Source organism: Myxine glutinosa, chromosome 11 (genome assembly GCF_964187855.1).
Source record: "Myxine glutinosa chromosome 11, kmMyxGlut1.1, whole genome shotgun sequence".
In the NCBI taxonomy this organism is placed as follows: domain Eukaryota; kingdom Metazoa; phylum Chordata; class Myxini; order Myxiniformes; family Myxinidae; genus Myxine; species Myxine glutinosa.
In genome coordinates this window covers 136,917,851-136,930,587 of record NC_136271.1, presented here as the reverse complement: position 1 = coordinate 136,930,587, position 12,737 = coordinate 136,917,851, and the positions used below count along the sequence as shown (strand labels likewise).

The 12,737-nt window shown below is 46.3% G+C and overlaps 1 protein-coding gene across 5 annotated transcripts in view; it reads left to right on the top strand.

The window, feature by feature from the left end:
• Positions 1–12,737, top strand: part of LOC137436819 (mucosa-associated lymphoid tissue lymphoma translocation protein 1 homolog) — an 84,495-nt gene that overhangs the window by 55,499 nt on the left and 16,259 nt on the right. The window contains exons 16-17 of one of the 5 annotated variants that reach the window (XR_010986371.2): positions 4,510–4,617; positions 7,104–7,245. Coding sequence is in view for 3 of the 5 variants with exons in the window: in XM_068130957.2 (XP_067987058.1) it covers positions 4,510–4,617; positions 6,464–6,658 (303 nt within the window). In the remaining 2 variants the exon portion in view is untranslated. Of the gene's footprint in view, positions 1–4,509; positions 4,618–6,463; positions 7,393–12,737 lie in introns of those variants that run through there. The other 4 variants (XR_010986372.2, XM_068130958.2, XM_068130957.2 and 1 more) reach the window with 4 other exon arrangements.

The window sequence follows — 12,737 nt, the reverse complement described above, 5'->3', positions numbered from 1 at the left end:
GCTGTTCACGAGATTTGCCAAGGTTTGGACAGGAATCTCTTGCCATGCAGTTACAATAGCCTTCTGCAATTCACGCACAGAGGCAGGCTGCTGGTCCAAGTTGTCGATTTGACGTGTTAATTCTGCCCACAAGTTCTCTATCGGATTCATATCCGGGGACATGGCAGGCCACTCCATATGCTCTACACCACGGTCAGCAAGAAAGTGTTGGATCATGCGAGCACGAAGAGGCCATGCATTGTCATCTTGGAAGACAAAATTTCCTCGAAAGGCTGCACGAGCAAATGGAAGCAATGTTTCTTCCAGAATGGCCCTGTACTTGAACTGGTTCAGGTTTCCATTCAGAACAACCAGGTCAGTTTTGCCCCCTGCATGAAAAGCAGCCCAAACGGTCACCCCACCACCTCCAGCTTGGACTCTTGGCACTATACAATCTTCGTTGTAGGCTTCATGCACTTGTCTGCGCACTCGGACATGGCCATCTTGACGATAGACCAGAAATCAAGACTCGTCACTGAAGATCACGTGATTACAGTGTCCTGGCTGCCATTGACGGTGCTCTCTGGCCCACTGGAATCGGCGCTGGCGGTGTTGTCTTGTCAGGCGTGGCTTTCTCAGGGGATGCCTAGCACGATAGCCTGCTTGAACCAGTCGTTGGTTGACTAGCCTTCTGGATACAGGCACATTTGTCAGTTGCTGCCACTCAGCCCTAAGCCGATTAGCTGACTTGGTACGGCCATTGCGGACCAACCGGTGCAGCTGGCGATCATCCCTCCTTGTGGTTCTGCGGGGACGTCCTGGCCTCGATATTGGAGTAGGGACACCCCTCTGAGCATTTCGTTTCGGGATCTTTGACACCTGACCTTGAGTGATGCCATACTGCCGAGCAATAGCACGCTGTTTCATGCCGGAATTTCGTAAAGCCACCACTCCATGACAAACAGCATTGTCGAGTTGACGGACCATCTCCAGAGGAAGCGGCAATAACTTTTGTAGACGTGCAGCAGTTGTTTTCCACTAATACAGAACGCAACAACCCTTATATACCCGATTGTGAAGCCAATCGTCAAATGTACCTGTCAGTACATTTTGTCACGCCACCTGTGATATAATCCTGTTATTGACTTCTTGCTGCGACAGACAATCAGTGACATGGTTCTGTTAACAAATAAATCACCGAAGTGTAAAAGAAACTCACCAGATTGATATGCTGAGTTCAGAAAGGAAACCCAAGTCAAGAAAAAAAAAAAATTCCATATTAAATGCCAAGTCTGTATATATATATATATATATATCTGTGTTGTGTTGTCACTGAGCTACCCGCTCAAACTTTTGTGAAATCGTACCAAACTTCTGGTGTGCACCTATCTCTCTCGAAGGGTATTTATTTTGAAGATTTTTGGAAAAAAAAAATAAAAAAATTCAACTTAAATCTTCAACTTCGATTGTTTATAAAATGTAATATCACGTACATTACAAATACATTTGTGCAAAATAATTGTTTGCATTATGATTGGTGTAAACCATGACAACACAGCAACTCAGGTGCAGTCATCTATTTATATATCTACATATCTGGGCAGTGTCTGTGTTGTCACTGAACTACTCCCTCAAACTTTTGTTTTCGTGATTGTGAAGTGTTTTTAATGTGGTGGTGAGGTGTTTTGAATTATGTGGTGGTGAGGTGTTTTAAATAACGTGGCTGTGAGGTGTTTTGAATCACGTGATGGTGAGGGGTTTTGAATTACGTGGTGGTGAGGTGTTTTGAATTACGTGATGGTGAGGTGTTTTGAATTACGTGATGGTGAGGTGTTTTGAATTACGTGATGGTGAGGTGTTTTGAATTATGTGATGGTGAGGTGTTTTGAATTACGTGATGGTGAGGTGTTTTGAATTACGTGATGGTGAGGTGTTTTGAATCACGTGATGGTGAGGGGTTTTGAATTACGTGGTGCTGAGGTGTTTAGAATTACGTGATGGTGAGGCGTTTTGAATTTTGTGGTGGCGAGGTGTTTTGAATTGCATTGTGGTGAGGTTAAGTACTTCATATGTGGTACATGTATCTATGCAGTGTCTGTCACGTCACTGAACAACCTGCTCAAACATTTGTTAAATCATCCCAAACTTCCAGTCTGCACCTACCCCTCCCCCCTCCTGTATGTGTGCTGTGGGGTTCATTTTTGAATTTTGATATATTTTTTCAACCTAAATCTTCAACTTAAAAATGTAATATCACATACACTACAAATAAATTTGTGCAAAATAATTGTTTGTATTATGATTGCTGTAAATCATGACAACACAGCAAATCAGGTACAGTCATTATCCTCAGCTAAAACAAGCCCGTTCCTCAGTAACGACGCATGGTGAGCCAAGCTAGTATATATACAAGTATATACACACACATTATATATACAGTCACGTGAAAAAGTAAGTACACCCCATGTAAAGTTTTGACTTTTTCAACATATTTCAACATAGATATTTGATCTTCATTTCAACAATATTGATAGATAAAGGTGATATAATATAACAAATATCATGAAACATTTACATTTTGTAGTCTATTGTATAATTTAAATAAACATAAATGCAAATTTCACATGTGGAAAAAGTAAGTACACCCTTGGCTCTAATAGGTGGTATTGCCCCCTTTGGCAGAAACAACCTCAAGTCAGCGTTTCCTATAACTGTCTACCAGTCTCTGACATCGACTGGGAGAAATTTTTACCTACTCCTCCATGCAGAATTCTTTCACTTGTGCGATGTTTGAGGGGTTTCTTGCATGCACAGCTCGTTTCAAATCCACCCACAACATCTCGATGGGATTTCGATCCGGGCTTTGACTTGGCCATTCGAGAACCCTCCATTTCTTTCTTTTCAGCCATTCCTTGGTGGATTTACTGGTATGTTTAGGGTCTTTGTCATGTTGGAAGGTCCACCTTCGGTTGAGATTCAACTTTCCGACAGATGGCCTCACCCTCTGGTACCCTCCTCAAGCACCCTCTGGTACAATGAAGAATTCATAGTGGATTCTATGATGGTGAGCTGCCCAGGCCCTGATGCAGCAAAGCTGCCCCAAACCATAATATTTCCACCACCATGCTTTACAGTTGGTATCAGGTTCTTGTGGTCAAATGCTGTGTTTGGTTTTTGCCAAACATGTCTTCTGGTACTGTGGCCAAATAGCTCTACCGTTGACTCATCTGTCCAGAGCACATTGTTCCAGAAGTGCTGGTCTTTGCCGAGGTGTTCATTGGCAAACTTTAGTCTTGCCCTGATGTTCTTTCTGGACAGCACAGGTTTCCTCCTCGCACACCTCCCATGTCGATCAAATTTGTGCAGCCTCTTTCTAATGGTAGACTCGTTCACTTTGACATCAACAGTGGCAAGAGCTACCTGTAGGTCCCGTGATGACATTCTGGGGTTCTTAGAGACTTATTTCAGCATCTTGCGGTCTGCTCTTGGGATGAACTTGCTGGGGCGGCCTGGCCTGAACAAGTGGCAGTTCTTTGGAATCTTCTCCACTTGTAGATGATCTTCCGGACAGTCGAATGATTGATTTCAAATTGTTTGGAGATCTTTTTAAGTCCCTTCCCAGACTCGTAGGCATCTATAACCTTCTTTATGAAGGCCTCAGAGAGCTCTTTTGATCTAGGCATGGTGACGCCACACACTTCAACAACAAAGAGCAAACCAAACGAAATGTCTGAGGTTTAAATAAGACAGGTTCCTCCAAGATCCTCTCTAACGATGTTCTAATCATTTGCACCTGAGCTGGTGCACCTGATTCTAATTTTAGGTATTTGAAGTAGTGATAAATGTCGGGGTGTACTTACTTTTTCCACGTGCGAAATTTGCATTGATGTTCATTTAAATTATACAATGGACTACAAAATGTAAATGTTTCATGATATTTGTTATATTATATCACCTTTATCTAACAATATTGTTGAAATGAAGATCAAATAGCTGTATGTTGAAATATGTTGAAAAAGTCAAAACTTTACATGGGGTGTACTTACTTTTTCACGTGACTGTATATATATAACCTAACCTTAATGCAAAGACAAACGCGTGTAGCAGTGAGCAAAGCTCATCCCGATTCATATCACATGATGCACCTCACCCTGTTGCGTATCACGTGATGCATGTGCGTGTTGAAGCGGTCACATCCATTTACGAGCAATCATGTTTTGCACCAAAGAACAAAAACAATCTTTGTTTGTTGCAGGTATCGTTGTTTAAAATGTGCCCATGGTTTCTGGACCACCCGCAATTACGAGATTTCCATAAAAAGAAAAAAAGTACTTTGTTTATCTTGTTCCGCTGATGCATATTGACACTCACCTTCACTGCAGCAACCTTTATGCATGAATGATTTATTTATTATTAAACTCTTATAAAAGTACTGTGTGTGCAAATTTGATTATAATTATCATTTTACAACGCAATAATCATTTGTGGTTGAGATGTGTTTTTCAGAATCTAACAATATCTTTTTCTCAGGTGCTTTGTGATCCTAAAGCTACCTCTGCCTATCCATCGCCCCTTCCTCGATGCTCGATACCACAGGAAGACACGTTTACACGGCTTGCTGGATTGCAACGACTCACGGTAAACTCATTTTCAGTCTCTCTGTTCACTGTGCACAAATATTGAATTAAGTCAGTTGTGCTCCATATTCGAAGCCATCCACATATTGTATGCAAAAGGGTGAGTGGGTAATCTCGGGGAGGTGGGAAAAATGAAAATGAAGTGTGAAGAACAGGGTATGATGTGGAACAGAGAAATGAAGTGTTATGGTACCTGGTAGAGGGATGAGAATTGTTCAAAATGCCACTACTCATGTACAAATTGTCGCGTCGCCGGGGATTAACATCCCCAATGACGGATAGCCAAAATGAGCTTCAACTCCGAGGCGTATTTCGAATTTGGCGGGATTATCTTTTGCGTGAGCGCGGGAAAGGCCCGAAGCATTACCTGATCGGATGGCCGACACGGGGTTATCCCTCGACCCACAAACACAAAAATGAACAGGACAAGAAATTGAAAGTCAGCAAATAATGATTGAATGGAAATTATGCAGTACCATAAAAAAATGAAAGGTGAGGTAAAAACTATATTCTAAGTGAGGGACCTTCCACACGGACACAGAGACACAACAAGGGAAGACAAATGAAAGAAAATGTGTTTGCGTGGTGCGTTAGCCGGTACTCAGCCTGGAGTCTTCAAAGGGCCCTCGAAAGCCTGGTGGTCATCGAACGGAAAAATGCGAAATGAAAGAAAATGCGTTTGCGTGGTGCGTTAGCTGGTACTCAGCCTGGAGTCTTCAAAGGGCCCTCGAAAGCCTGGTGGTCATCGAACGGAAAAATGCGAAATGAAAGAAAATGCGTTTGCGTGGTGCGTTAGTCGGTACTCAGCCTGGAGTCTTCAAACGGCCCTCGAAAGCCTGGTGGTCATCGAACGGGTCCCCGAGTCACCGCGCGGGAACCGTACAAGATGGCGCGCAGTCGCACCCGTGGAGCGGCGGCCAAAATCCTTCCTCCTCCGACAGTCACGATTCACCGGGCTCCTAACACTTGCCTCGCTAGCGTGCACCGCTCAAAGCGCAGCCACCTCTGTCGAAGGTACAGGGAGAGCGATATTAAATGCAACCGTTCACCATGAAGCCAAGGCAAAAAAAAAGAGGCTAGAAAACTGTGACCGTCCACCACGAAGCAAGGGCCAGTCCAAGTCGCGAACAGAGAGACGGACTCTTCCTCTCCCTCCTCGCTGACGTCACTCTACCAATCCTCAGGTCATCACCTCATCTCGTCCTCTCAACCAATCGCCATCTTTGGGGCGGGGCCTCACGGCCTTGCTTGACACCCACTGACAAAGGTCGAGGCGGGGCCTCCCCGGCACGAGTCGTCAGGGGGCGGAGTCTAATCTCTTGAGAATGCTCGGATGACGCCAACAGCCGTGAGGCGGGGTTCACTGGTACAATCGGCAAAATTGCTGGGTTTTTTTGTTTGCCCTGATGGCGTTGTGGGTGCATGGATCTCATTGACTGGCGAGCTGAATTTTATAAGAACAAAGGGAAAATTACAGGAGGCGTTACACACTGGGGATTATTAACCATTAGCCCTATTCAACTAGCACAAACCACCCTCCTTATGGCAACATGCAAACGCTCTTACCCGCACAGTCGACCTACTTAATACATCGAGATTCTTCTTCTTCTTCGTGCCATACGGTCAATTTTAATTTATACAATCCTGCCTTCACAAAGTTATTTCATCTCTACTACCCACAAACGTAACAATATGTAGACAGTGCCTCTCGTGTTTATCTAAGAGATGATTCAATCACCATTATGGTAATCAGGGCAGTTCAACATGTCATCGTAATCAATAATTACTACATGTTATAACTAGGAGTGGGGTGTTTACTGATGTGTAGTTGTCTTGACTATCTGCAGGAGCCATTAACTTTCAGTGTCATTCTGCATTACAAGCCACGTGGCCAAGGGTTTATTGAGCGAAGATCGAGGGTGAACCTGGGCTTTCCACTCATCTCACACATCCTACACAATGAAGACTCTTCGGGTCCCCTTCAAGACTCCGACCCTCAAGCGAACATCGATGAAATTCAAACAAGTTTAGAGAAGAAATAATCGACCACTTCTTCCCACAAGCTTCAGCCATCATCATTATTATTAGCTCCCATTGGACTCCAAAACAGGGGCTTATGGATTTGGTCTCGTCCGTCCATGCGTCCGCAACCATATCTCGGAGATGTATGGACAGATTTTATTCATACTTGGCACAAAGACAATACATGATGGTATACATATGCACATCATTTTGTTTCGCGATGCAATCAAGGATGGCCAGAAAGATGGCCGACTGGCGGCCATTTTAGTTGTCAAAAAAACCTGATATTGACCACGTCCTCAACAGTTTGTTGGACATGCATTCACCGATCTTGTTCAAATTTGGCACACAGATAATGAATGAAGGGTTACATACGCACATCATTTTGTTTTGACATCAGATCCAAGATGGCCGACTGGCTGCCATTTTGTTACTTAAACGTGTCCCCATCCATTTCTCAAACAGGCATGGACCGATTTTCTTCAAAGTTGGCGAAAAGACAATACATGAGTTGACAGCCATATGCAGACGATTTTGTTTTGTCATCAGACCAAAGATGGCCGACTGACAGCCCTTAACTCCGTGCAGCAAAATTACTAAAACCACGGTGAGGGCTATGACATTTTATGCCTTTTTGTTCTTCTTGTTCATCAATTACCGTTATCATAATAATAGACTGTTGGACAATATAAAACCACCGTTTAGAGGCCATTTCCCCCCGCAAAGCGGGGGTTGGCCTTTTTCGGGGACCGTGGTTGTTGTTGTTTTTTTGGTCCCCTTTTTGAAGCAATGTTTTACGGCCGGATGCCCTTCCTGCCGCCAACCCTGTTTGTCGCCTTTTTACGACACACAGGGAATTACCAGTGAACTGGTACTCAATTTGCCGACCTCGGAAGGATGACAGGCTGAGTCAACCACCCTGGCGTTAATTCAGCGATCGACCGGGATTCGAACCCAGGATCCTTGGATCCTAAGCTGGCACCCTAGCTGCTAGCCCAACACCAGGCTTATGATACTGTTGGACAATATGATGATAATAATTACAATTACTGTTTATATTTAGATGAATAAGCCTGGTGTTGACTTAACAGTTAAGGTGGCTGGCTTGAGATCTTAGGGTCCTGAGTTTGAGCCGCTGTCAGCCGTTGAATTAACACCAGGTGGGTTAACTCAGCCTGTCATCCTTCCGAGGTCAGCAAAATGAGTACCAGCTTACTGGTAACAAGGGCACTGCATCAGTGGCAGCCACGCCTCCAGAAAATGATGCAGCCAGCGGCCACAGTCTGCACGTGAACCACCACCGTTTAAGTGAAAAAAGTAAATGCAAAATCAAAGGTTTCTCTGAAATTTGTGAGTTTCAACCTGTGAGTTTCAACGGCAGATGGGACGCCGAGTTTAACGTCCATCCGAGGGATGGCACACATTGTTGAATCACCCTGCCTGTGAAACACCGGGATGAGTTTATAGCTGGGCGGGATTCAAACCCAAGGTAAACAGCTTAGAGGTGAATGTGTGTACCTCCAAGCCATCCTGCCACTTACCCAAATTATAGCCTTAACATAATGTAGTACTGACATCCCAAAGAGCTGTAAAGCCTAAAAAATGTCGTTGTTCCATCCACTGCTATTCCAGGAAAAACACAAACATTCACTCAATTCTAAAAGTGTTACAAGAAAGGGTCATCCTCACAATTTATTTAATTATTGATAAGCTGTTGTGCAAGCTGAGTTTGCAATGCCAGTATAACTAAAATAACCAACCAAAACAGAAAGCATGAGCACGTATGCCATACACAACAACGCAGACGAGAAAATTCACCCATTTGACAGGTTGAAACGTTTGCGGTCCATTGGACGCACGTGCGGTACATCAAATGGAAGTTCGGCCAGAACACCTGTCCACCAGCACTGGTCGTTAGTTGTAGTTAAAGTTCCCATGGGGACTTTGGCAAAGAGCAAGTAGGTTATCACAGCCACCTAGAACAATTTACAAATTTCTGCCATAATTTTCTCACCAACCTGCATTTGGCGGACGCAGAGAGTATGTGAAGACGAGGGAAGCCTTCGTCCCACAGTGGCCTGAATGAAACCTGCTGATGGTTCATGAAACTGCATTCGTGTCCACAGGCAATCCTTTTCACTTGGACGAGGAACAAAAAAAAAAAACTTTGAAGAAACCAGAAAAATCGAGTAATCCATCACTAACTACAAGCTTAAGCAAGAAGACAAAAAAATTAAGTCTCCAGAAGTAAGAAGAAGAAGTCTCCAATGGTGGTACACTGAGCAAGTGGTGGTACAAGTCTTCTTAAGCAAGAGGTCTCCAGTGGTGGTATACTGGTGCAACATTATAGTACTTCCACCAATCCACTAGACCTCAAAATATATTTTATGTATGGATTGCTATAGCTTTGGCATGTTCAAACACCTGACTCCTTAACCTGAGATAGGTATACCCATTCTGTACAGATGGGTACACCTATCCAGAGCCAATGAAGGATGAAGGTACAGTTAATGCAAAACCTGATATTCAGGCCTCGATGCTTTTACTCAAGGTACGAAACATTTTTAGTGCACAATCACCCGCATCAAGTACCCAGAGAATGCCCTCAGCAGTACAAGCAAGACCGATGGGTAAATGTAGACCTTGTGCAACGGCAGGTCTTTCTTCCCAAGAACCATCTGCACAGAGAACAAATGTCAACACCCTGCCAAGCAAATCTGCCACGAAGATGGTGCCACCCGGGATCACAGTAAGAGCGCGCACGCCGCAGCGTGGTGCGCACGCACCGAACGCTTGTAGCCTCCTCAACAAGTCCCCATGGAGAGAGAACATCACCAGCTGCACTGCTTTAGGGCTGTGTTCCGCCACACACACCAGACGACCTGTAGTACACACCCTGAGCTGCCGTGGACAATTCAAACCAGAGCACAAGACACGAGCACTCACCGGCTCACCGTGGACCACTCTTGGACCCACTAGCAGCAGGAAAAGTTTACCGGTTGCGGAATCAGCCACCAGCACCTGGCTTTTCTCTCCAGATCCTCGGTCTTTGCTCATTTTCAAACGTTCTTGTGCATCTACACTGTTGTAGCGCTGAGGTTGTATTGTGGTGTCTCTATTTTTTAAATGTCCAGCTGTTTCTCTGTGCTGATCCTCTCCATCTTCATTTTTTACTCTATTCACGGTTTCAGAATGAATACCCAAAATGCGTTCTTGACATTTCCATGCACCGCCATATACTTTGCCACTGTCGTCCGTTAGGTCCTCATCGACACCATACAAGTCTTGGTCATCTGGAAAGTGCTCAGAGGCAATCTCAATAACATCAAGTCCCCATGGCTGCTCGATTGGTAGTGGGTTACGTACAGGTAAAGGAGATAAATAACCGAGAGGAAGAAATTGGAGTGGGGTCGGAACGGATGGGCAACTTTCATGCATGGCCCAGATACAGCGAGACGACGCATCAGACAAAAGGATGACTCCCATCCTTGTGCTCGTGACGTCCAGCGGGAACACCTGTGCTTGGCCAGTCCTATGGTCGCTGCAGTGACGACTGGACCCCAAGTGAAAGGAGTCCGTATTGAGACTCCCAGTGGAGAAACAGGACAACAAGGGTCCAGCTCTCTGTGCCACCAAGAGGTTAGCGCTTGCCCGGCTGAGCGCAAGAGCACCTGGGTTTGAGATTTGACCTGGGTGGAAGCCCCAACCACCAACCCAGTAAACAGGTGGTGTAACCGAGTGGCAAGACCTAAGCAAGGTGAGGGAGCACATCGATTTATGGTGTGAGTGGGCATCATCAGGTACTTGGTGCTGGCTCACTGCTGGGGTGGAAACATTTGGTTGTCCCTTTTGTTTTGAGAGCTTGAGATTCCTCTCGGCTTCGGTACGTAGAAGCTCCAGTACTGACAGAAGCGGAAAACAATCGGCCACCTGTGCAGGGCAGTACCTCCTCCGACAGAACGGGCACGACAGCAGCATGTGATCACGAGAACACGTGACACAGCGATGCCACAGTAGCGTTTCAGTCCCTCGTCTTTCACCGTCACTTCTGTGCTGTTGTCCATCGTCGCTCCTCATGCCCATCACTCCGTCACATCTTCCTCTTCCCACGTCCGTCTCACTTTCTCTCTCCACCTCAACCTGCCGGTAGTTGCCCTCGCTGCACGCCGCACACACCACATGTCCGCAAGGGAGGCTCTGCGGGCGCCTCAGACCTCGCTCACAGAACGGTTCGAAACACACGAGGCATTCCAACACGGATTCCAACATGTCACAGAGTGAACCACGCACCGGACCGGACTTTGCCATGACCCGACTATCTGTGCGCTTCTTCTCTTCCTCACCTCACTGAGCTCTGGTAATTTAATGGTGTCTTCCTAGCGCCGGCTCTATATACGCCACGGCCAAAAATAAATATCTAGATACACTGGGTGACGTAAGACCTCCCCCTCGATGCACCAGCTCCTATCAGTTTCTTTAATTGGGCTGACAAGGTGTTCTGGAGGTGCACACTTGCCTCTTCGCTGTCTAGCCTGGGTTCGAATCCCGATCCAGCTACAAACTGTCATCCGGTGTTTCACTGGCGGCATATGGTTCATCAGTGTGTACCATCCATCGGATGGACGTTAAATCGCGAAGAGTAGACGAGCTATCGCCGGCATCATAAGACAAGGCGAACTATCGCCGGTACCCGCAAGAGTAAACGCGGTATCGCCACCACTACAAGAATAGGCGATTTGTTTTGTATTTAATATTCTAGTTTTGTATTTTTAAAATCAATTTTCTGAAATTTGTGGATTTTGTTTTTCACTTAGAAGTTGTGGGTTACGAAGTGTAAATAAAGGTGGAAAAGGCTGATGTCATGCATTTTAATTCCAGACTATAAGGCAACAAAAGGTGAAAACTTTGAAAAGGGGTGTAGACTTTCTATATGCACTATATATAACGCAAATAAATAATGTGTGCGTGCAATATCACGCAAAACCAAACGAAACATGGCAAATCAAAAGCAAAACCAAAGCCAAACATGTATGAACCACAATCGTGCATGTGTAAGTACAAATCACGACTCATGCAGGTGTGTGTGAGAGTGTGCATCATCCACCGATCCTCATCTTTCTCAGGCCATTCTTCCACTCAGGTCCACCAATTCTCGCCTCCCCCCCCTTCCACTCAGGTCAGCCAAATCTCAGCCCCCCCCACCCCCCTTCCACTCGGGTCCACCAATTCTCAGGCCCCACCCTCCCACTCAGGTCCGCCAATTCTCGGCCCCCCCCATTCCACTCAGGTCAGCTAAATCTCAGCCCTCCCACCCCCCTTCCACTCGGGTCCACCAATTCTCAGGCCCCACCCTCCCACTCTTGTCCGCCAATTATCAGCCCCCCCCCTTCCACTCAGGTCAGCCAAATTTCAGCCCCCCCCCCCTTCCACTCAGGTCCACCAATTCTCAGGCCCCACCTCCCCCCTCCCCTCCCACGCCCTGTTCCACTCTCGTCCGCCAAATCGCAGGCCCCCATACCTGTGTGCACGTGCGTGTCTGCCTCAACGGGCCAGAGTCGACAAAACCCATCAAGCCACGGCGCTTTTCCCTCCCCCCACAAAGCTGTTGTATTCAGCACTTTACTGGATCTCGCGGAACAGGCATAACATGGCAAAAAGAGTCGCCAAATCTCGGGCCTTTGCTCCCAGCATGACGAAGTCAAAGAAACCCAGCAATCCGCAAGGCCAGGCCGCGTCCCAGACAACCCACGTGACCTCGGGCGCCACATACACGGCCCTCCGCCCCATCAAAGCCGTAGTGCACCCCAAAGCCGCCGTATATGGCACAAATTCTCGATATCACCTCGCTCTTTCACATCATCAACGGACGGAACTCTACAGGGGGAGGTCCGTCAGAGCATAGGCATTCCCACTCTGCAGCACGGGGCCCACTAGTCCCATCAAGCCTCAGAGCCAAGTCACCCAAATGCATGTTGAACTGCGTGATGCCGACCACCATCCTGTCCCATCAAAGCTGCCGTTCTCAGGTCAGTCCGATAGTCTGGTCAGTCAGCTGTCTTTGAAACAGCTCTTGGTCATCTGTCCCAGGCAAGAGGAATG